This window comes from Athene noctua, chromosome Z, assembly GCF_965140245.1.
Source record: "Athene noctua chromosome Z, bAthNoc1.hap1.1, whole genome shotgun sequence".
Classification (NCBI taxonomy): domain Eukaryota; kingdom Metazoa; phylum Chordata; class Aves; order Strigiformes; family Strigidae; genus Athene; species Athene noctua.
Genome location: NC_134077.1, coordinates 81,429,934 through 81,453,894, shown reverse-complemented (window position 1 = coordinate 81,453,894; position 23,961 = coordinate 81,429,934). Strand labels below are relative to the sequence as shown.

Genomic DNA, 23,961 nt, shown 5'->3' with positions numbered 1-23,961 from the left:
TTGCCACTGTGTGCCTTTTTTTATTATTATGTTGAATGGCTAGAGTTTTACCATATTCCATTAAACCTAGTTCCTAATCTCAGAGCAATATAAATGCTCCCTATCATACAGCAACCTATCAGAAGCAGATCATGCCTCCCTACTGATGTCCTCTGCCTTTGGGGACTTCTGCATTACTTCTCAAGGTAGCTAGGCAAAAGGACTTTCACCCAGGTGATTTGCAGGTTCCTGCCACTGAAGGAGTTTATGGCAATGCCCACCTGTAGACTGTTACTCTGCGTGACACCAAACAGCAGTAGCTTGGGAGCATATATAGATAGGTGTGTTTTCCAGATGACTGAGCAAATCTAATACTTTACTATTCTATTTCTTATTCAATTTATATTTACTCTTAACTTTATATCTTTGAGTTGTCTCATACTTGCCTTTGAACATCCTTCTTGGGAAGCAGGTGATTTGCATTAATACTTCTTGAAGAATTAGCAAAAGCACATTTAACCAGTATATTCAGTTAGTACAGATAGCAGTCTTCTTGCTTCTTACAGATACTTTCATGTGCTGAATTCAGAGATGTATCATACTGAGGCCTTGGCTCTAAAGACCTCTGACAAAAAGGTCAGATGTTGGGCCTCATTCTGCTTTTATGCTATGTAGACTAGAAGTTGGGCTTCATTGCTCATTAAAAAAAATGGGCCAGGCAACACAAACCTCCAGTCAAACACTTCAGGTTTTGAGTGGTTTAAAGTGCTACCACCTGTGATTTTTGTGTTGCCATCCTATTTCTCTAACTGGAAGGACACAGTATGGAACAACAGGCTCTTGTCAATTAGAAATTCCAATGCTGAGAGGGTAGTTTTGCTTCTAGGTTGGACTGATACACTCTCAGCATCAGAAGACTCTCATGCCAAGACTCTGACACCCTTCTACCTCAGAGTCACTCTACTGTGGTTTTCCACTTTCCAGGCTGCAGTAAGTTTCTTTAGAGATTGCTTTTACACCCCCATTATACCTTTCAACACCCTTGAAGTGTTTATTCACTTGTACAAAAATTCTCTTCCCAAAAATTCTGCTTAGTGCACTTCAGGGCAAGCAGGTTGATTTTGGCAGAGAACCCCTGAAATAAGAGTTCATTGCCAGTGCCACATGCAAAAGTTCTCACTCTGGTAGATTGCTGAAGCTCTGTTCTTGTTAAAAATATGTGATATGCTTTCTCATATGTGTTTTAAAGAACAGAAATCAAATATGAAAACCAGAAGAGGGAAATACTGCCCGCAATTGCCCAATGAAAGTACACAAAGGGACTTCCAAGCCTTCAACTTCAGCAAACTCAACTCTTTGGTTTAAAATGACCCCATAACAAGATTTTTCAAACATTCTGTGATTTATCTTTCAACTAAATCCAGCTTCTTTTCTGCATTACAGAGCTGTCATAATAAAGCACAATCTCCACCACCACCCACCCACCAAACTAACAAACTGAAAGAACACACAGGTCAATTTTCCAGGGTCATAGCATCTGAGGTACCATCTCCTGACATACAACCCTACCCAAGCAATTTTCTGTGCCTTTTTTTTACCTGACTTGGGGAGTAACAGTCTTTAATAGAAAAGCACAAGCAGAACTTATATTCTTGGAAATATTTCCAATGTAATCTGTAGGCAGTAATTATTAGAAAGAGATTTTAGTTATTGATCAACTCGTAACTGAGTCACGGAGGCATGAGAATAAAGGTACTAAGATTATACATAACATGCAAAGCTGATCCACCCATTGAGGTGCAGGTGTTTGTAGTACAGACTGCTTGTTGAACATGGTTTCTTGGTCTTCAGACATGATTAATGCCAGTAAGAGATGCAAATTAATTAAAGGCTTCCTACCCTACATGAAAAGGGTGGGTCAGCAGAACAAAGTTCCTGTTCCTGTTTTTCATAATTGCAGTCAGGGTTCCTAACAAACACAACTTCAGTCCTGTTGATGTCGGGAGTGGAGTGGTGCCATGTTTGTGCTAATACTTCAAAACATTTTCTCCGTGACCTTCCATCAAGGGTAAAGCATAAAAAGGAGAAGTTAATGATCAATTCCCAGAAAATATGAACAGTGAGTCTTAACTCACTGCTGATGAAGGACTTGCTTTACATTTCATTGATTGTATTCTGTCAAGCAGTATTTGCTTTTACAAATGCAGACTCCACAAATACTGGATTCTTGTATGTGTTCAACACTTAAACTCATTAGGGAAACAGCAGAAGGAAAAAAATTCCCTGGTCTTTGGCTGATTCTCATTCCCATGACAGGTCTTTTGCTCTGATTGAACACCAAGTTTTCTGCAGCACAGAAAGGCTTTGTTGTGAACAGTATCCAGACTATTCTGCAATATTTCACCACTGTGTATTCAGTCAGATACATTTCCAAATGAGAAAGCAGAAGCATCTGTTAAAATACACTAACAGCCTACTTCATTAACCTCCCCTTTTGACTTTATTTACAGACACTGCAAATGGGAATCAAGCATTTTTCTGGGCTCTTTGTGATGTTGTGCATTGGGTTTGGTTTGTCCATTCTCACTACCATTGGGGAACACATTGTGTACAGACTAGTCCTACCGCGAATCAAGAAGAAATCCAAGATGAAGTACTGGCTCCATACAAGTCAGGTGGGTATTCAGAAGTAACCCAGTGAAAGTCATGTGGCCAATTAAGAAAGCCTGGACAAGAACAAGGTATAAAAGCTTATGAAAGTGCGGATGGTTGGCATTTGAAGTGTGTCTGCAGCTTCTGGAATTTGCAGAGGCTTACTTAATGATGGAGTGAGAAGCACTGAGGAAACAGTTCCACTACATTCGCAAAGCCTACAGAAGGGACCTTTCCATTTGCACTTGTAACCTTACAAATGCTTTGGACACCAGTGTTGTTATCCTGAACATTTTATCTCACTGTTATGGGTTCCCAAACTTCTGATGCATGCAGGAAGTGCTGAGTAACTTCCTTCATTATTCTAGGGAAAATAGTGGAAGAAAATTGCTCTAGGTGTTTGCTCTAAAGGAAGAGGTTACTTTGCAGCAAAAGGCAGAAAAAGGAAGAGCTTCTGTTGCTTTAAAACAGTATAGTGAGAGAGATCTTTTAGAAAGTAATAAAGTTTGCCAAGGTCCACTTTTTTTCTGAGGAATTTTAACACCAAGAATTGTTTGCAAACTATTGATCAACCTTTTAAGTTGCCCTTCCTTGGGAAACCACAGGAAAATAAATCTGTTGTAATGACAAGGCACAGACATTGCTCATATCCTTGAACATGCAAAGTAATTTATGCACAAGTCCATCACACAAAGCCCAAATTGTTTACCTACTTATGGAGCTATTCTTAATCTTCCCTATACTAATTTATTTTCTTTTTTCCCCTCTAGAGATTACATCGTGCTCTGAACAGTTCATTTATTGAGGACAAATGCCAGCCTAAGACAAAACGAGTAGAAAAGAGGTAGGAGGTTTTTCATGCCTTAAAAAACAAACTACAGAAATTACTTTGAAATTAAATACGTTGTGTCTGGGTATCTATCATTATCTACTAATGGATCTAATACACCCTGAAGATAATAGAACAAAAGAAGAGGAAACAGAAGTGACAAGGGAGGGAGGCAGAAAGGAATTAATAATTTCCCACAAAATCCCATAGTGTGGATCCTCCTTGTACACAACAATTCCTCATTTTTTATCTTGGAACAGCAGTGCCAGGAGCTGACTGGTGCAAAACATTTCCTCCTGGTACACCCTCCTCACTGAGTCATAGCATTCACACTCCCACAACCTCAGGTGCGAGGGCAAGTCTTCCAGAAGAGAGGGCTCTCTATATCTGATGATACAAAAAAGCACCAGGTGAATTTGCTAGATACTGAGCAGTGCAAAAATTTTGTAACACAAGGAGATGGCCATAAGCCCCACAGATAATAGCTTAAGAAAAGAAACACACAAATACTCTTTCAACACTGAGAATGAAGATGTGCTGCTGCCCAGTAACTTCTGCTCATACAGCATCCAGCCCATGTGTGTGTGCTTCCATACCCGCTCACCACCCTTGCTCTTCTCATGGTCTGATTTGCTGTTTGTACAGATTTATGGTGAATTTAACTCTAAGACACCTAATAACACATTGCCTAGCTTATAGTGAGCGCTGCCACTGATGTGTCAAGGTACCACCCAGGACTCTTAAATCAGTTCTGTTATTACACTTTCTTTTATTCCTGCTGGGGACTGTGGAATTATTAAAAGCACAAAGATACAGAAAAGAGGTGGAAAGAATTTGTATTATGCTACTGCTCTTTTCCTCAGGGAAGAAAATCCACTGTTTTTTTCAGGTCCTATCCAAAAACTAGCTGAGCTGCTCAGCGTCAGTAGCCAAATTGTAAAGGGTTTTGTTTACTTGATGAAACTTGAGTGTTAACTGTGGACTCTGGCCTTTGTTAAAACCACCTGCCCAGACCCCCAGACAAAAGCACCACTGCCAGCAGTAGCGGAAGCTATGTCAGTTACTAGCACTTTATCGAAAAGATGTGTTTTGATTTACAAGAGGAAAGAAAAATGTATCAGAAATGATGGATTAATGATATGACTCTGAGAAATATTTACAAAACAAAGGGCTGCAGGTTCTTCCAAGGCAGGTACTTCTGCTCCAAGGCAAGTTGGGTCGCCCTGGCTGTGGGAACCATGGGCCAGAGCTACACATCAGGGAGTCAGCTCTGAGCACCACAGCCCCTTGTCAGTAGTTCTTGGCCTTTTTTGCATGTGTGGAAATGCAGTGTGGTGGCCTTCTGCTCTTGGCCCTAGAAATGCTTTGTCAGTTTCTGCTTGCCCAGGCTAATCCTATTCCCTGTCTGAAACGTGCTTAAGAGGCACTTTCTTTTTCACCTCTTTGGGAGATAATAACTTAATTGCAACACACACATACAGTTTAGCACAAGGATTCTTCCTTTTATTTTGAACTATGACAAAATCACTGATCTACACAAAAATAAACAACCCTACATACATGTCCTGGCTACGCTTCCCTGAGCCCTCTGGAGTGTGACCCGGGCTGGGGCTGCCACTCCTGCCTAAAGACTCCCCTCCTCCCTGTCTGCCATCCCATCTTTCTGAAAACATTCCTGATCACCACCTCCTCTAACGAAATTTCCACTTCCCAGCTTCCTTCTCTGCAGGCAGGTGAGAAGAGTATCTACTCTCAACTCTAGACTCCTCCTGAAACCTATTGTTTTCAGCAATCCCAGTCCTGAAATGTTATTCCTCTTCTTCAACCTGATAATTGGTAGCTCACACTAATAGGCATTTTGTCCAAGGATACCCACAGAAGGCCTCTATGATGGAGCAGTTTTAAGAGCAATTACTGTAGAGTTTCAAACTGAGTTTATAAAACGAATGCACACAGATCTATCCAAAAAAGGAAAGTAGGTAGGAGACAAGCTGCTCTCCCACAAGAGCAAACTCTTGTGCTTCCTTATGCTCCAGTCGGAGAGCAGAGGACACAGGGTGCACCTCTGTTCAGGAAGAAACTTGGGAAATGCCCTGATTTCAGAGGGATGCAGAGTAAAGTTCGAAGAAAGAGAAAAAAGACTCTCTGGAATCAAAATATTTTAGAAAGACTTTTCCACAGGTAAACATTGAAGTGTTAGAAAAAGTTTGCAAATGGGCATTTCTCCCCCAGCATGAGAACTCCAAGTTCTGTTTGTTCTGTGTCAGGAAGCTCATGTCTGTCCCTGGCAAGGTTTGGATATATCACATCATCCTGTCCATCCCCCAGAGCACAAGCAGCTACTACACAAGACTTCAAGTCCAAAGGGCACACTTTCCCCTTCATCTCTCCACATCAACTCTAGGCAACCTCTTTCTTCCTCCGTAAGAGCAAATGCCTAAGCTAACACACAGTACTAACACACAAAGAACTAATGCTGAATAAACTTAGGACATTGAAACCACAAAAGCTTTCAGAAGGCTTTGGAGGAGGACTTACATTTTCCTGAGCTGGAGTTGAAAGGACTGTAATTTCATAACTAACAAAAAAAAGTTTCAGGAAAGATGAATTTTAGGATTCTGTTCTAGGCTCTGCTGTGGTTTAACCACAAAACTGTGGCCATTTATGTTCATTTGTGCTTCTCAAGAAAAATAATTCCAAGGATAAAAGAATGCTGTTTCTGTGTAATTTGTAACAGCAGCATCGTATTTTTCCAGTAGGATGGCTCACACAGGAGGGTTGCATACACACAGGTGCAGGCTCTCATTCCATACTAACTCTCCCATCTCTGTTCAGGTCCCATTTAGGGAACAGCCAGCATGCTGTGTGGAATACAGCCAATATGGGCAACTGTCACCGGAAGAAATATATCTGCACTGATGAAGGGCAAAATGAGGTGGCGATCCAACAGCACCAGGACATCCCCCTACCACAGATGAGAAGAGAGACTCTGGCTTCTTTAACAACTAATGGAAAAGCAGAGTCTCTCAATATCACTAGGACCTCAGTGATGCAAGAGCTTACAGAGCTGGAGAAGCAGATCGAAATCATCAAGCAGGAGCTGCAACTCGCCATGGACAGGAAATCAGAGCTGGAAGAGTATCAGAGGACAAATAGAACTGCAGAGCCCTAGGCCAGCATACCTTGTCCCTTTTCCCTTTTCTTCCTTGCTCCCCTTCCCCTGTAAAGTTTGTAACACACTTTTGTAATGCCAGAAAGAGGTGCAAAAATAAAGCACGCAATATGCTCTCATGAGAGCAGAATTGCAGCAGCCCACAGCCACTGCCACCCTCCTGAGTCCTCCTCCTTTCATAACAAGTTTCTCATTCTCCTGGCAAACATCATCCATTCCCAAGGGACTGGAGAAACAAGGAACATCCAAACAGTAAGGGTTCCTGGTTCCTCCACTTAACAGTACAGTGAGGTTCCCACTTTTTTAGCCCTTTCTGTGCATTAATCCAAAAAAGAAAAAAAAAAAAAAAAAAAAAAAGGAAACTTAAACTGCTCATTGGAAGCATGTTCCTTGTTAGTATGTTTTTGTTGTGATATTTATGGGTCTAGTCTCTGTTCATGCTAAGGCTCCTTATGGTTGCCTCATTATGCCAGGTGCTAGTTCTGTGTTGGCAATCCCTTCCCTCCTGGCACAGGCTGTGGTTTCACGAGACAAATTCTTGGTGGCAATCCCAGTACACACCATACCCTCAGCTCTGTCAGCACAAATGCAGATGTGGCTGCTCCGTGACTGTGATAAAGGAACTCACCCAGCTTAAAAATAACTTGGAAAAAAAAAACCCCAACACTTCTGTCTGCTTTTGAGCCCCAGTTGGCTTTCGCTCCCACCCAGAGAGAAGCCATGCAAACAGCTGCACCGGCAGATGTGTGGGGATGGGTTCACGGTGGCACAGAGCAAGGATGAGGGGAAAAGAGGGGTGGCAGTACTGTAAACCAGTATTTACTGCCAAAGGTGAAGTACTTAACAATGCAAAACTACTCCCTTAATATTCTCTGTCTTCAGTTGACAATAGGGTTCTTGCTCACAGCCGAAGTGACATAAAGGGGCTCTGATCCATGATTTATTCTGACACCAAGCTCCCACCCAAGTCCAAGGGAGTCACCAAAGCCTCCCTGTGGACCAGGGCTCACTGTGAAGGAGAAGGAGAGGTGTGGTTTCAAAGGCAATGTACTGAGTGAAGCTCCCTCGCACCTGGATGATGAGGGGAAGGAAGGGTAAGCATCTGAATAAATACTGCATCAACCCAACTGACTGTGTTATTTAAACAGGATTTCTATGAATTTTTAAACACTTCACAACACATACTAAAGAGAAAAAGAACATCTGTAACACTGTCAGAATTAACTTTGGTTTCACAGATATATTACCAAAGTAATTTTTACACCCTCTGGATCTCCAGCTACCTGCGTGAATGTTGCCAGGGGTGATGTTCTCACCAGGCATGGTTTAAAGGCTACAGGCATATCTGAAACTCTATGTGGGGGTTTGAAAAAGGCATTCTACCTTTTTGCACATTTAACCTTTGACAAACACTCGCAAATAAAAAGCTCTGCATGGACCACTAAAAGCTGATAGCATTGATACCTAGACTTAATTAGCCTCATCAAGAGGAGTTCATATTCTGTTCTCTGTTCAGGCTTCAGCCTCTGCTTTTGGGCAGCAAGTACATCTGCTTCTTTCAATATAGTCAGTAATGCAGGAAAGAGCAATTAGGACATGAAACAGGTAAGTGGGATCCAGAGCCCTGTGTATCAGGTAGGTCTGAAAGACCTAGGATGTCCCTCCTTTCCTTGCTCCAGACAAGCTAGACGACTATCGGAAAGTCACACAAGTTAATTTTGTTGCCTTCCCTTACGCTCCCTCCCTCATTTAGATAATCGTTTTTTCAGAAAGAGCTTTTTATTTGTGTAACATGCAGTACCTTAAAACCTCCAACATCATTTGGTTAGAACAGATGAGCACTGCTCTTGTCATTGTTCTAAGACAAACACTAGGAAAGAAATATTTCATCCCAGTTTTCTGGGCATGTTTATCAAGTTTGTTACGTCTTCATCTCTACATGCATGATCCCAGAATTATTTTTTTTTCTGAAAAAAAATTGAAAATGCTAATATCTTAAACAAAAAAGTGGTTTAGTTCAAAGTTCCAATTGAAACACCCAACCTTTCAACAAATTACTTCATTTAAAAACAAAAATTTAAGTAAAATGTCAACCACCTAATAAATGTTAAGCAAAAAATTTATTTCTGGTGGGTACCTTAGGGCTACTCCCATGTCTAATGTAGAATAGGGATTGCTCTAAATTACCACAGCACCAACTAGAAGACTTTTGGGAGAAGGTCCACGTTATTGTTGCCTAACAAAGACATGTTTTGGCAGTTACTTTCTTATTGAAATATTGCTCCAGCCTGATCTCCTAGGAGACAGAAAAAAGACTGCCATAGCTTTCTATGGGGTGGAGACTATCACACACCTGTCACAGCCTGCAAACTGCATAAGCTGGAGGGGAGGACTGGCTATGACAAGATGCACCAAAAAATATAGATGAGGCTTTTTCTTTGTTTACACTTAATTATTCTGGCTCAGGCACTGAATTTCAACAGATTTTTGAGAAAGAATCCCCCTTTCCCTTCTTTTACCCCAAAATACTTCTGGTCATGATAAACTTTTCATTACTTCCACTCATTCTGGCAAGACAAAACACCACCTAAGATTTTCACTGTTTCTCAATGTTTAAATTATAAGCACATAGAGAAATGTAGTCACTTCCAGAATGAGCTTCAAGGACTTCCTGAGCTTAAATACTATTTTAAGATAAGAAAGTATTTGTCTTTCTTGGTGAGGAAAGAGGAGTTTCCAACTTCTTCTGTTAAACAAATCCCAACTGTTTCAAGTCTTTGTTTTCTGCCATGACCAGTGAACCCAACACTGCCAATATACAAACAAAAGTTTCAAGCTTGGTTTTTCAGTAGAAAAGCAACGTGACCTAATGACTGAGAAAGGGTAAAGGGGCTTGACACCTCTACAATGGCTGTTTAATTCAGGCTGTTGTTCACAGCTGTAAAAGGCAGTCTGCTGTTAGAGCAAAGCTGTTTGAAGCTACAGTGTTTGTTGGTGAGCCAGGTCTTGGTTTTGATTAACAAGCATTTGTACCACAAAATCTACTATCAGTAATCCTAACGCACCATTCTTTCTCCAATCTGACATCACAAATTGTAATCCAGAAAGCAATGTCCAATGAAAGTAGAGGGTTCTGCCTTCTGCTGTAACAGAACTTAAATCATACCACAGACTCCCAGGATTCCAGCTTCCCCTTGCAAAAATAGGGTTGTGTTCCTTCTCACTTTTCAGGATTCATAATAATTTACAAGATTGAATTAATATTTTCTGAATATTTTCAGAAAGAGAAAAATAATAATGCATACTGTAAGAGTCTATAATTAATAGCTTTCACTTTACTACTGTTTCTGTTATTTTCTACAGAGAATACAGGAAGGTAATACAGATTTTATGAATCAGAGAAGGGACACAGATGAGACAAACCTCTGTCAGTTGCACCTTCCAAAAAAATTAAGTTTACAGGAAAAGCATCATACCTTGTGAAAGAATGTTGTAAATAAATGACTTTGCACTGTGATGTTAGGAGCAGACTTCAAATACAGCCTTGCAAGACAGAGAGCATAAGATTATAACCTATGGCATGTCCATTCATAAAATTCCCAGCGGCCATGACAAAGTGACTGTGTGACTGTGTAACTAATCCAGCATCTTGACCCTCAGGATTAAGGTAGCAAAGACACAGCCAAAAGGACAAAGGTTGTTTCAGTCAACCATTTCTTGAAAGCAGAGGAAGGAAGAAATTGATCTCTGTTTTAGAAGCTTAAAGCTTGTGAAAAATGTTTCCAATAAATGGACAAAGGACAGAAGCAGAGATACTACCAGAGGCAAGAAAACCAGAAAAATAACCCAGATAACAGCTTTTATTAGATTGTGTGCATTACAAGATTAATCTTTGTGTCCAAGTTGCAACGAAGTAACCTCTAAAATTCTCTTCTGGAAACTAAGGACAATGACAGCAATGCCTCAACCTAGGGGAAGATGTCCACATCAACCAGGGTTCATCAGTGGAATGCTTTTTTCAAAGATTCTCCAACATCTTCTCGTTCTCCTCTTCTGGATAGTAATACGTGCGTTTGCTTTTGTGGGGTAGGGAAGATGTTTACTAATGCACCAGCCTTCACAGATTCTTGCTCTAAGTCAGGAAAATATAGGTCCAAGGAGTCACTCCACTGAGGTCTACAGGCCTACCTGTTCATTTGCTATTTGGCCCTTTAAGTGGGAAACCATGTGCTCTCAGAAACACTACCATACCTTGATGGGACTTAATAATTAACATTTGAAGCAAACTCCTCAAATAAAGGCCTCATTTATCTCTGCTGCACAAAAGACAGCTTCCATCCCATTAAGGCAGGACTTGAGTGAGATGTTCCCAACTTCACAGTGTGAAAGTGATGGATGGGAATCCAGAAAAACTGAGGGCAAGAATAAAAGAAAAGGGACAAGAAAAGAAGCAAGATCCAGAATCTGTTTCTTTCCATACCCTAACCACACTTCCCAGAAGAGACTGCAAACAAGCTGACAGAAGCAGTGACTGGCCCAAAGGTGACAATCACAGAAAGTGAGGGAGGCTGGGTGGTCAGCATAAGCGGCAACTTTCTGTCACTCCAGTGGAAGGAATCAACCGATGTAGATCCTATGGAAGTCATTGGCACCAAAAGCAGCATTGCACTTGGGGCACTTACGCTGCCGGGTGTCATAGCGTGTTTTCACACATTCGAAACAGAAGACATGGAAGCACTTTGTGAGCACAGCATCCTTTTTGCGCATGTTACAGCATGGGCAGGTCAGGCGGGCCTGCAAGACAGAACATTATAGTGAGGGCCCACTGCATTGCACTAGGTATGTTAAAAGGTGACTGAAGATGAAGATCCTTCCATTACTCATAAGGAAAAGGTAGTTTCTTCAATGCAAGATAGGGCTACAAGGCCAGATAAAAGATGTCAAATACTGAAAATACGACTACACAGCCTTTTGAGTAAAGTAGAATTAAAGAGGGAAGCTGACAGAGCAGCTACTCACCTTGTAATCCTTGATTTCTTCCATCAATATCTCATCACAGTTGGGAACCATGTCAGGCTTCTTAGTGGTCTCCAGCTTCCTGCGTAACCTAGAAATATCTTCCTGTATAAAAAAAATTAAGAGACCAAATAAACTAGCAGTATATTCTGTCACAGCTTCTTCAGGGACCAAAGAGAACTAAACTAGCACCTGGCCAACAGTGCACCTAGCTAAGTAACTCCACTCATACTTTCATCCTCAATAATCCAACAGATTTACCAGAGATTTGTGCTGAGTTTATGTGTGTGGTGGGGTTTTTGGTAGCATGGGAGGAGCTACAGTGTTGGCCCCTGTGAGAAGCTTCTTGAAGTCTCCCGTCTCCAAGTCTGACCCACCTCTGGCCAAGGCCCAGCAAATCAGCAATGTTGGCTGTGCCTCTGTGATAACGTATTTAAGAAGGGAAACCTGGGAGAAGGAGCTGGAGTTGTGAGGAGCTGTGAGAGAGATAGCTATGCAAACACTGAGGTCAGTGGAAGAAAGGGCAAGGGGGAGTGGTGGGAGATGCACCAGAGCAGTGACCCCCCCTGTAAACCATAGCGAGAGCACAGGCTGTGCCCTGCAACCCGTAGTGGTCACTGGTGGAGCAGATGCTGACCTGCAGCCCATGGAGGACTCCATGCTGCTGGAGCAGGTGGCAGTGCCTGAAGAAGATTGGGACTCTGGAGGAAGCTTGTGCTGGAGCAGTTCATCACTGTGAGGACTGCAACATGTGGTAGGGACCCACACTGGAGCAGTTTGGGAAGAGCTGCAACCTGTGGGAAGGACTGTGAGGGGACATTCATGGAGGACTGTCTCCCGTGGGAGGGACCCCACACTGGAGCAGGGGAAGAGTGCAAGAAGTCCTCCCTAAGGAGGAGGGAGCAGCAGAGACAACAGGTGATGAACTGACTGCAACCCACATCCCTTGCCCCCCTGCACCCATGGAGGGGGAGGAGGGTAGAGAAATTGGGAGCAAAGCTGAGCCTGGGAATAAAGAAGGGGGGAGGGGGAAGAAGGTGTTTTTAAGATGTGGTTGTATGCCTCACTGTCCTACTCTGATTGGAAAATTAAGTGGTGGTGGTGTTTAAATTAAATTGATGCTCCTTTTCTTCCCCTAACAAGTGTCTTTTTCCCATGACCATAATGGGCAAGTATCCCTCCCTGTCCTTATCTCGATCCCTGAGCCTTTTATTTTCTCCTTCTTATCCCTGAGGGGGAAGGACTGAGTAATTGGCTGCATGGTGCTCAGTTGCCCTCTAGGCTCAAACCATGACAAGCGCACAAAGTCCATCCTTCATCGATTAGGGTGATTCTTCCTGTAATACAATTGATATGGCACACAGCAACTGCAGTAGTGATGGCATTCAGCAGCAGTGCTACTTTGCAATTAACATCATGTTATTTTATTCACTGGCTGTTCTCACCCAAACTCAAATCCCCTTGAGGCACACATTGAACTTCCCTATTCTCCTACATCACCCACCAAGTGCACCCAGATCCCTGAGCCAAAACAATCCTGTGAATGGGTTTGCCTTTCCCAAGGCAGGACTAACCCTAATGTCTTCCCTAACATCCATGTGCAGTGGTTTAAGCCCAGAAGGCAACTAAGCACCACAGGGATTGCTCACTCCTTTCTCCTCAGGGATGAGAAGGAAGAGATAAAACAAAAGGCTCAGGGATTGAAGTAAGTACAGGGAATGATACTCACCCATTATGATCACAGGAAAAAGACATTCATTAGAGGAAGAAAAAGAACATCAAATTTAAACACACCACCACTTAATTTTTCAATCAATCAGAGTAGGGCAATGAGAAACATAACCACATCTTTAAAAAACCCCTTCCTTCCACCTCTCCCTTCTTCCTGGGCTCAGCTTTGCTCCTGATCCCTCTACATCCTCCCCCACAGTAGTGCAGCGGGGCAGGGGATGGGGTTGTGGTCAGTTCATTGCTCATTGTCTCTGCCGCTCCCTCCTCCTCAGGGGGAGGACTCCTCACACTCTTGCCCTGCTCCAGCATAGGGTCCCTCCCACAGCAGAGAATCCTCCTTGAACGTTCTCTGACATTAGTCCCTCCAACGGGCTGCAGCTCTTCCCAGACTGCTCCAGATCTTCCCAAACTGCTCCAGTGTGGGTCCCTCCCACAGGCTGCAGTCCCAGCAAGGCACTGCTGCTGCATGGGTCCCCCACAGGGTCACAGTCTTCTTTGGGTGCACCCACCTCCTCCAGTCTGGGGTCCTCCACGGGCTGCAGGTGGGCATCTGCTCCACCGGCGACCTATGTGGGCTGCAAGGTGGGGGTGACCCTGCCCTCTCACCACAGGTTGCAAGGGGGGCCTCTGCTCCAGCACACCTCTCCCCTGCCTCTTTCTTCCACTGACCTTGGTGTCTGCACAGGTATCTCCCTTACAGCTCCTACTCCTCCGCCCAGGTTTCCCTTCTTAAATATGTTACCACGGAAGCACAGCCACCATCGCTAACTGGCTCAGCCTTGGCCAGAGGCAGGTCCAACTTGGGGCCAGGGGAGCTTCCAGAAGCTTTTCACAGAGGCAACCACTGTAGCCTCTCCCCTGCTACCAAAATCGCTGCCACACACACATACCCCTAATACATTCTACCCCTTACCTCTGTGAATCACATATTTAAGAATTATCATTAAAATCCACATTCATCAGACAATACAACAAACAACCAAACTTTCTCACATTAAACTAACATTATCACAACACTGAACGAAGTACACAATCCACCCTTGTCCCTCCACCACAATTACAACTAAAATTCCCCATGAGTATTCCACTAAAAGGTTCAGTCCATGTTTTGTCCATTACCTATCCCAATCACAATCCTTTGGGTGCCACAAAGAAATGACATTATCATCTGGTGCCAAATGTATTGTCAGTTATCAGTGGACAAAACCTGAAAGAGCCAAGACCTGATGAAGCTGAAATCAAGGTGAAACTGGACTCCAAAAAGAGTAGCGTAGTTGAAACCCACTCCAAACTCAGTGCACAAGGGGACAGACCAAAGCAGACAGATACTGAAGGACTGTACATGAAGTATATACCTCAGCCCTTTTGAAGTTGAACATCTCTTTCTCTCTGGTTACTCTGTTTTCCACAATCTCATCCTGGAAGTCATGTAACTTCTTCTGAGCCAGCTCTAGCTGGGCTTTCAAATCATCCGCAAGCTGGGCTGCATCCATGGCCTGAAAAAGAAAACCAGTACAGAAGTGTTAAACACGGAAAAAGAGCTCTAGTGATTTCTAGTCCCTCTGCCTAGCAATCCAAGACTGCTCATAGAATACTCCTCGGGTTGCTGAAAATCTATTTTTTCAATCTAGTTTTGGTACTTCCAAATGGGATAACTGGAATTGATCCCTAAACATTACTTCAACAGCAAAATACCTTATTATTGACAAGTTCTAATCATTTAACTTCAACATTCCACTTCAGTAGAGCCAACTCCATCACACTGCAATGCAAGTCACTTTGAAAAATACTGATCACCACACAACTCTCTCCTTGTTAAGTGCTTTCAGTCCTTCACCTTCTACATTTTCTCTAATAAATTGTTTAGAGGCATTCTATAGCTGAACTAGACAGAACTGCAAGATAAATATTTACTTTTTAATCATTTTCTCTCTTCACCAGTTCTCCTATCACTTGCTAACTGGCCCTGCACCAATGAATCTATCAGCCAAGTTCCCTCAACACCACAGATTGCAATATTAAGCAGAAATGGTTGTGCTGAATTCCACCCGTTTCCTGTTCACAGTGGTATTTCTGCTTTATTTTCTGTTTTGATGTCATTCCTGCATTTCTGCTAAAGATGTAATAACAAGGGCAGCATCAACAATGAGACTTAGTCTTATTTTACTCATAACAGACCTACTTTATTGATTTTAGGTATTTGTTAAAGGTCTTAACATTCCCTAGCCATATTTTCCTTTTACTTACCCCATCTTTCCTATAAAAGCTTTGATCCCAGTTAACTTCATTTGACTGCTGCCTCATCTTCCACTTGATCCCAGTTAACTTCATTTGACTGCTGCCTCATCTTCCACAACAGGTTTCCTTTTAAAGGCACCTTACTTCAGCTCCCTAGTCAGACTTTCACAGAAACATGTATGATGTGCTCCTTCGTATCAAAGGAAACATCAGTCTACAGATGAGTTTAATCAGAACTCTCTTCAGGACTCTTCAGCCTTCCGGTATACTAGTCCAAAACAATGGACTATCAGGTTCCATAATACCAATGAGAGCTAGGATTCTTCCATACTTCCCACAAAACAACTCCATCTTACAATCCAAGGGGAAATCAAGCAATCACTCACCTTGCGTTTGTTCATTTCCAGAGCCTGTGTTCGGAGACCTAGTTCTTTCTCGCCTGTTCCAATACTGCTTTGCAGTAAGTGTTCCTTCTCCTCCAGCTTACGTACAACCTGCAGCTGGGCATCCACCTTGGGAAGGGAGAGAGGAGGTACAGGACTGACATGCAGGCTCTGCAGGTTTTCAGAGTTGTCATTAAAGCTGCACGCTAAAACTATCCCTATCTCCTCATCACCAAGGAGTACCTCTTCAGCTTACCTCCTCTCCTTAAACACAGAGACACTAGCAGTCTAAGAACAGTATCCAGAGCTCCCCAATAAACATTTTAAAACTTAGCAGTCAGGTACTTGCAACCAAGATGTCTTGTTTTTTGTAAGGTGGCTTAGAGAACTGCTGCCAGGGAATGAACAGTTCCACCTTGGTTCCAAGGATGGCAGAATACATATGTAGAAGTATCATTACGACAGGAAAATTACTTCCTGCTTTCCTTCTCCCTCCTGCTCTCCATAGCACTGAACCTGTAGGATATTTTATACAATAATGTCTTTTTCTTACTTAGGCAGGTCCCTTTGAAGCCTGATGCAGCATACCTGCGTTAATTCAGGGAACATTCCCTCCTGTACTGATTTTGGTAGGGATACAGTTAATTCTCTTCATAAACAGCTCATACGGTGCTGGATTTTGGATTTTGGGCCAAGAAGAGCACTAACAACACCCTACTGCTTTAGCGACTGCTGAACAGTACTTACCCAGCATCAAGACTTTCTGTGTCTCATGCTGTCAAGTACGCTGGGACAGCTAACCCCAACTGACCAAAGGAATATGCCATACCATATGACACCATGCTCAGCAATAAAAGCTAGTGGAAAGGAAGAAGCAGAGGGGATGTTCAGAGTTACAATGTTTATCTTCCCAAGTCACTATTACAGGTGATGGAGCCCTGCTTTCCTGGAGATGGCTGAACACCTGCCTGCCATGGGAAGTCATGAAGGAATTCCTTGTTTTGCTTTCCTTGTGCACACAGCTTTCCTCCAACTACTGAACTGTCTTTATCTCAACCCACCAGTTTTATCGCTTTTGCCTTTCCAATTCTCTCCCTCATTCCACTGTGAGAGAGTGAGCAAGTAGCTGTGTGGAGCTCAGCTGCCTACCAAAGTTAATCCAGACCACCTCCCCCTTCCCCCATCAGTTCTGTTGTCCTCTCTCCTTCTCCCAGGTTACCTGTGTCTTCAGCGTCAAAACTTGGTCTGCCAGCTCCTCCTTCTCCTCTTTCAGCAGCTTGTGGATCTGGTTGGACTTGATGCGTTCTGACATCAACTTGAAGTTGGCATCATCCTTCTCCCGAAGCTGCTGCATCAGACGGATGTTTTGCTCCTGCATGTCTTCAAAGGCTTGGCCTGTGACATCCATTTCTGACAGCAGGGCTTCCTCCTCCTGAAAAAAGGTCACAGGCTCTGGAAAAACTGTCTCCTGTACCCGTTACAATGACCCTGAATGTTTTACTCAGAGACACCAAACCTAGCACAGATGAGGGAAGATGTCTTCGTATCAGAGAACAGCATCTTGCCAGCATCCAGAAAAAAAGTGCTCCCTGAAAGTCTGCACCACAGCAGAGATGGTCTAAATTAGAAGGTGTAGAAAAGAGACAGTCACCTCCACAAGCATTCACAGACTGTGGTGTGTCTGCTGGCAAAATCAGTCATTGCCAGGACTGGGCAGAGACCGCCTCCCAACATCAGGCAGCTAGCTGAATAGCTGTCATAAACACTAGGCCAAGAATTCTTCATGTGAACAACTCAACAGCTTCCACCTAACAGGCTGACAAGCCCCTTAAAGTTACTTAGGCCGCTTCAACATGAAGTAAGTGACAGGGTAGAACAGTTCTGTACTATAAGAATCTGGATTCTAAGAAAGTACATGTCAAGTCACTGGCTTGCCTCTCCTCCACTGAGGTGGTCCTGCTTTCTTATCATTAGATGAAGCCTTTTTTTTGTGGAAGAAGGTATGTCAGGGTACCATGCACTTGTATTAATTACATGAACTGTGCAGATAACACTTTTAAAGAGAAATTGTAACCTCCTCCCCTAAAGGCTGATCTAGTCATCTCTCCTCTGTGCTCTTAACCTAGGTCATAAACAATTAAGTATTCCCCACCAGCCCCCACCATGAGGTTTGTGACACCCTGGTGTTGTGGGGTTTTTTTGATCACTGCTGATTTTTGGGCTGTTTGGGTTTTTTCCCCCCTTTGATAAACAAGGACATCTCTGGCACACAGAGAGGCAGAAATTCTCTCAGGTAATCTTCCCGGCTATAAAATGAAGTCAGTACCTTCCCAGGTGCTCCAGCCAAGACAGAACACATCAGAAATTTCTTACCTGCTTCGCCATGGCTAGCTTCTTCTGCAAATACTCAATTTGTTCCTCCACTGCTCGGATCTTGCGGAGGGCATCCTCATCAGCCATCTTTTTACTCTCCTTTTTCTCCTTATCTTCTAGTTCTTTCACCCTCTGCCTCAGTTCTTCCAGCTACAGCAAGGACAAAACAGAAATGACACTAAACACAAAACGTGGCCTAAACATTCTTAAGAGCCTTTTCCCCACAATTCTCTGGAACATCGGAAAAACTGCTTTCAAGGCATGGGGAAAGGAAACCCATCGCAACAGGACAGTGTATTACTGGCAGGTGGACCATTAAAATGAGCTGCTAGCCCAAGACCTTGATTTCAAAACTCCTGAAAATTCCATAGCATGTTTTATTAGAGTAGGAACATTAGTTCGTTGCAGTTGTATATGTAAGGGTATGTGGATGGAGAGTATCTGCTCCTTTAACGACATCTGGTCAAGGACCTTTTTCAATACAAAAAGTGATAATAAGAGAAAGAGGAAGCCATAAACTAAACATAGTGACAAACATGACAGACAAATGTTAAGGGAGGCAGTGATGAGAACCAAATCCGGTCAGTCACAGTGCATGTGAGAGTGTGAGAATGTTTATTCCAGCAAGATTATCTGACTGTGGACCCTGTAAATTGGGAAACTAAGGCAGAGGGCACAGGGAGAAAACCAGAAACAAAATATACAGAGACACAGACCTGACAAAACAAACATGGAGACAAAGACAGGAAACAAACCTCCCCAGTCACAATAGCAGATAGGCCACCAAGAAACTACAGGCACCACTTCCAGGAAGTCAACCTGGACTTTGCAACTGCTAAGACTGTAAACCAGAGGTAGATCCTGGACTGGGAGAGCTGCAGGAATTGATAGAGCTGTACAAACACAGAATGTGAAATGCAGGGGAAGGGAGAGCAAGGATAAAAAGAGAAGGGTATAAAGGGAGCTGTTCATCTGTAAAATGTAGGCAGTCAGTATATCAAGTCCAGCTCAGCCCTGCACATGATGGCCACAGCCTGTCCTATCTTCTTCTATCTTCTTATTAAATATTTTCTTAACTATCTCTGTGTAATCTAACTCTCCACCCTATCTGTATATGTGTGCTGCATGGAATAAGTGCTTGCTACAGGTGAGACCTGTATATGAGGAACATAAGAGGGCCCAGGATCACAGGAGTACCAGACAGACAGAGCAGCTGTGTTTCTACTTGAAAGATCTACAAATGTGCGTGCGCTTGTGCACCTAGAGATTGTTGTGCATGTATCTTCAGTAGTGACATTCTATCTTTCCCAGCTGAAGAGGAAGGGGACTTGTCTGTCTATGCTTACATTTTGTGAGTTCTGTACGGACATACTGTTGAAGGCAGTATCTTGTCTGTGACAGTCTGACTAGAAATGTTAGTGTTCTCTCTGTGTGTACATCCCTGGGACATATGCTCAGCTTCACTACAAGTTGAATCTACAACTGAGAAAGTGAGAATCATGTCCCTCAGTCTGGGCAAAGGGATCATCCCTTCCTTCCCAGAGGAGCACATCCCACAATCTCCCTCATCTCCAGACCATTCCAATCTCTCTTCTAAGTGACAAAGATGAGAAGAGGAACAATCTCCAGTTTTGAAGACAAAACCAACACAGTTCAGGTGCAGAGTATACAAAAAGAAGTTTTAAGTAACACGCTGAGAGAAAAAGGAAAGACAAATGATATTTACCTCAGCTTTTGCCTTCTTCTCAGCTGCCATCAGCTGCACTTTGTCTCTCTGCTCTTTGGGGGCAGAGCGGTACATATCTAGCAAGAGCTTCATCTCCTTCTGGCTCTCCTGGGCCTTCCTAGAGACAGGGAGATAGATAAGTGTGAGAACACAGCAATAAAGCTACACTGTTACACATTCAGCATGAAGTCAGAGCAATATCCTCTCCATCTCCCACACAGTACGCATATGGATTCATCGTTGGCTCATCTTACCCTGGTAACATGAAATAGCCAAGGAGTACATGCTGGAGGCCAAAAAGAAACATGTTCAGGTACATGGGTTGAAAAGCCAAGAGAAGCATGGTGAGGAGGAAATATACCCTAACAGTAAGCAACAAACTATCCATCTCTGCTTTGGTACTGATCCAAGACACAAAGACTACTGTACTCTTTATTAATAAGCTGCTGCTGTAAAACTTTACGCAATAGTTATGGCAGCAATAAATAAAGATTACTTGACCTACACCATGAAGTATCTGGTTTGATAATTCATGCTTTAGGCTGTCATAGGAGAAATGTTACTACACTGTCCAAATCACAGATACAGAGGGTGCCAGAAGCCTCTCACTTTACTTCAGTGAAGCTAATTTCATAACAGCAAGTTACAAGACATCTCAAACACCCCAGTTTGGGCATTACTCAAGCAGGAAAGTGAGGGACAATGCTTACTTGAGCTCAGCTTTCAGCTGTTTGATCACTTCAGCCTCTTTCTTTCTTCCATCTTCATGCTTCCCTTTCTCCTTCTCTTTGGACTCTCTCTCCTTCTCAGATTCCTTCTGCTTCTGCTTCTCCCGTTCTCGTTCCTTTTCCTTTTCTTTCTCCTTCTCTCGCTCTCTCTCTTTCTCTTTTTCCTTCTCTCGTTCCCTCTCCCTCTCCCGTCTCTCTCGCTCCCGCTCCTCTTCATCTCGCCGGGCCTTCATTTCATTAACATCTTCAGAAGCAGCCTTGGGGACAGACACTTGAGCAGAAGAATCATCAGGTTCCTGCTTGATCTCTGGAGGTTCCTCCTTTGTGTCTTCAGTGCTGGACTGGGACTGTAAGAGAGCACTGCCACTGCGAGAGCGGATCTGTTGTGGAATAGCAAGAAAGAAGACGCAGAAAACAAACCATTAAGTTCTTAGCCAGAAATCTACCTTATGCCCCTTCCCTTGTCTTCCCAGATACATGCTTGCCTGCCCCCTCCATAACTGCTATCACTTGTCATGGAACATACATAGCTACAAAAGATGACTATTCATTTGGTAAGTGAAAGCAGCAGAGCACAGAGCTCCATCAAAAATTACACTGCATCCTGCATGCTTTATTGGAAAGGTTGGTATTGCAAGCAAGGGTGACAGCATTCCCTTGTCCTAGGAACTTTCTGCTCTTTTCTGGCATTTCCTGCTCTGATACCTTGCTCAAGTCAGATTGGGCCTCTCTCAGTTTACGCTTGTATCTTAACACCTCTCCCTTCAGCTGGTGGTTGTGATTCTGGAGGCTGCTGATGAGATGACGCATCTCCCGATTAATTGGGCCTACAAAAACAGAAACACAGCTGCAACAAACCACACTTTTGCCAACCTTCTGCAAGGACTTTCACAGAGATGAAGAACAAACTAAGTAACAATGACAAAGAACCAAAATAAGACTGCTATCATTCTGCCACACAACATAGCAACATAACAAATTTGCAGAAAACAACTCATGCCAGTTTTACATGCAATCACAAGTCCTTGCAAATTCCCAGTTCGAATTTTCCCTTAATACTACTTTTTTCCCATGTTCATAAAGGAAATGTGTTATGCTACAGAATTTAAATACTACTTCAGAAAACTTCTTTCTCTGATGAAATTTGAAAATTATTGGTTTCCTATTCAAGTTGTCATTCCAGACTTGTAAATGAATTCCCACAAAAGTAGTTTTTAATAATGCAAAATACTCTGTCATAAACCAAATTATTAGCAAAATGTATGTATTTTGCAGCATCTAAAAGGAAGTCAGATAACATGGAACTGGCCTCCCAGTGAAGAGCTTTGTTTCATGAGATTGAAACTTGCCAGAACAAATATTGAACAACAGACAAAAAAGCAAACCAGGTGTTTTACTGCAGTGCAGCTTCTAATGAGCACTGGCTTGGGGCGGGAAAGTTGTGGGTTTAAGCACAGCAGAAAAACTCCATACCTGCTTGTTCATTGGCAGCCAGCGTCTGTTCAAACTCTATCCTCAACATCTCATATTCTTTGCGGACTTGTGCCAGTGTGTCCTCTAGCTGAATCACCTCTGTGCGTAGTTTCTTGTGAAGGCTGACCTCGTCCCTCTGAGGAGTAAAAAGGGGACAGAACTTGATGCTGTGACCCTGGAGTATCTCTCACCATGTCAATGCGAGATGAGTATCAACAAAACAGATGAATTATTGCCAGGAAGACAAATTTCCTGAATGTTCCCAGAGCCACCCAGACCCAGCAGCAAAGGTCAGTGGGATGACAACATTCCCTAGTCTGATGCAGCAGAAGTGCTACCTCAATTAGTTCCACCTGGCGCTGGTGTGTGGTGCGGGTGCCATGAAGCAGAGTTCGGGCCTCATCAAGATGTGCCTTCAGCTGGAGACTCTCATTATACAAAACAGAAAATTGGGACTGCATGCAGCGATATTCTGGGGTCTCCTTCACAGCCTCTTCCACTGCTCGTCGCAGTTCAACCTAGTCAGGACACAAGAAAACACCACATGAATAAAAAACTATCTCCTTGTCTTTGGTATCTATTTTGCAAGGTAGGAGAACATCGAATCAACCTGCCACAAAGTCAAAAGTAGCACTTTAATACCATTGCTATGAAGCAGATACATGTGATATGCTTCAGTATCAATTTTTAAACAGTCTGCTTTCTCTGTATGCACTAGGCTGTTTCTCCTTCGTAGTCAAAAGTTTCTTGATTGTCAGGTTCTGAAATAGTTTCTCTCAAAGATATAAGCTTGGAAAACATGATATACCCTCACAATAGATTTACTGTAAAACAATAATCACCTAAATCAATAAAGATGAACATACAGAAAAGTATGATAGAAAACTAGTGAAAATATGTATGCAAGTAGTCATTGTCAGCCTTCTACCCATAAGAGACATTTATGACTGAAAGAGAAATGAGAGAAAGCAGAAGTACAGAACCTGAATTTTCCTTACAAAAAAATTTAGCAATTGATTGTGACTACCAGCAGTGAAATGGACACATACAGTTTAACACTAATTAAGAGAAAAATAAAGTTGTAAGCCAAATGGTGTTTCTCTTAAACAAACTCGTGGATAAACAGAACTGAGGTGCTTCAAGACAGTTTCTGAAATCTCATTATTGAAGCTTAGGTTATCAGCTCAGACATTTCTTGTAACTGGCTATCAGATCTATTGAGCACCAAGATAAAATTAAGATTATTCTCTAGGTCATATACTTATCTACTATAGTCACAGATTCTGCATTACCACCTTCAAGGCATAAGAAATTCATATGCCGTTTCCTATCTGTCCCTTCTACCACATAGGGAAAGATTGAAGTTCAACTCTTTCAAGAGCCAGTCTCCTACACAAGTGGCCCAATTTCGTCAGTTCTCTCATTCCACTTGCATGGGGTGGAGGAAAAGTGGAAGAGGGACCAATACTTGTAAAGAGGTAAAATTAGTTTTACCCAGACATCATTAAAATGTACTGAATAGATCAGAATAGAATACAGGAAATAAGAAACAATTACAATTTCCAATTATAACCACATGATGTCACCAATGCACTGAACTGCAAGTCTGTCCCAGAAACTTGCTAAATTGTACCTTGTACAAAATATAACCCAGCTAAAGA

The 23,961-nt window shown here is 42.8% G+C and overlaps 2 protein-coding genes across 5 annotated transcripts in view; one reads left to right on the top strand and one right to left on the bottom strand.

Moving 5' to 3' along the window:
• The window catches only part of GRIN3A (glutamate ionotropic receptor NMDA type subunit 3A), a 75,517-nt gene extending 67,735 nt beyond the window's left edge, over nucleotides 1–7,782 (top strand). For both annotated transcript variants that reach the window (XM_074931644.1, XM_074931643.1), the window contains 3 exons: nucleotides 2,490–2,654; nucleotides 3,402–3,475; nucleotides 6,296–7,782. In XM_074931644.1, coding sequence (XP_074787745.1) covers nucleotides 2,490–2,654; nucleotides 3,402–3,475; nucleotides 6,296–6,632 — 576 coding nt within the window. In that variant the 3' untranslated portion in view covers nucleotides 6,633–7,782. The remainder of the gene's footprint in view (nucleotides 1–2,489; nucleotides 2,655–3,401; nucleotides 3,476–6,295) is intronic.
• Nucleotides 7,783–10,061: 2,279 nt separating this feature from the next.
• Nucleotides 10,062–23,961, bottom strand: part of RNF20 (ring finger protein 20) — a 28,923-nt gene continuing 15,023 nt past the window's right edge. For all 3 annotated transcript variants that reach the window (XM_074932319.1, XM_074932321.1, XM_074932320.1), the window contains exons 10-20: nucleotides 22,639–22,818; nucleotides 22,301–22,436; nucleotides 21,533–21,654; nucleotides 20,810–21,207; nucleotides 20,100–20,217; nucleotides 18,374–18,523; nucleotides 17,220–17,432; nucleotides 16,004–16,129; nucleotides 14,735–14,875; nucleotides 11,652–11,753; nucleotides 10,062–11,426 (exon numbers count right to left, since the gene is read on the bottom strand). In XM_074932319.1, the coding sequence (XP_074788420.1) occupies nucleotides 11,250–11,426; nucleotides 11,652–11,753; nucleotides 14,735–14,875; nucleotides 16,004–16,129; nucleotides 17,220–17,432; nucleotides 18,374–18,523; nucleotides 20,100–20,217; nucleotides 20,810–21,207; nucleotides 21,533–21,654; nucleotides 22,301–22,436; nucleotides 22,639–22,818 (1,863 nt within the window). In that variant the 3' untranslated portion in view covers nucleotides 10,062–11,249. The remainder of the gene's footprint in view (nucleotides 11,427–11,651; nucleotides 11,754–14,734; nucleotides 14,876–16,003; nucleotides 16,130–17,219; nucleotides 17,433–18,373; nucleotides 18,524–20,099; nucleotides 20,218–20,809; nucleotides 21,208–21,532; nucleotides 21,655–22,300; nucleotides 22,437–22,638; nucleotides 22,819–23,961) is intronic.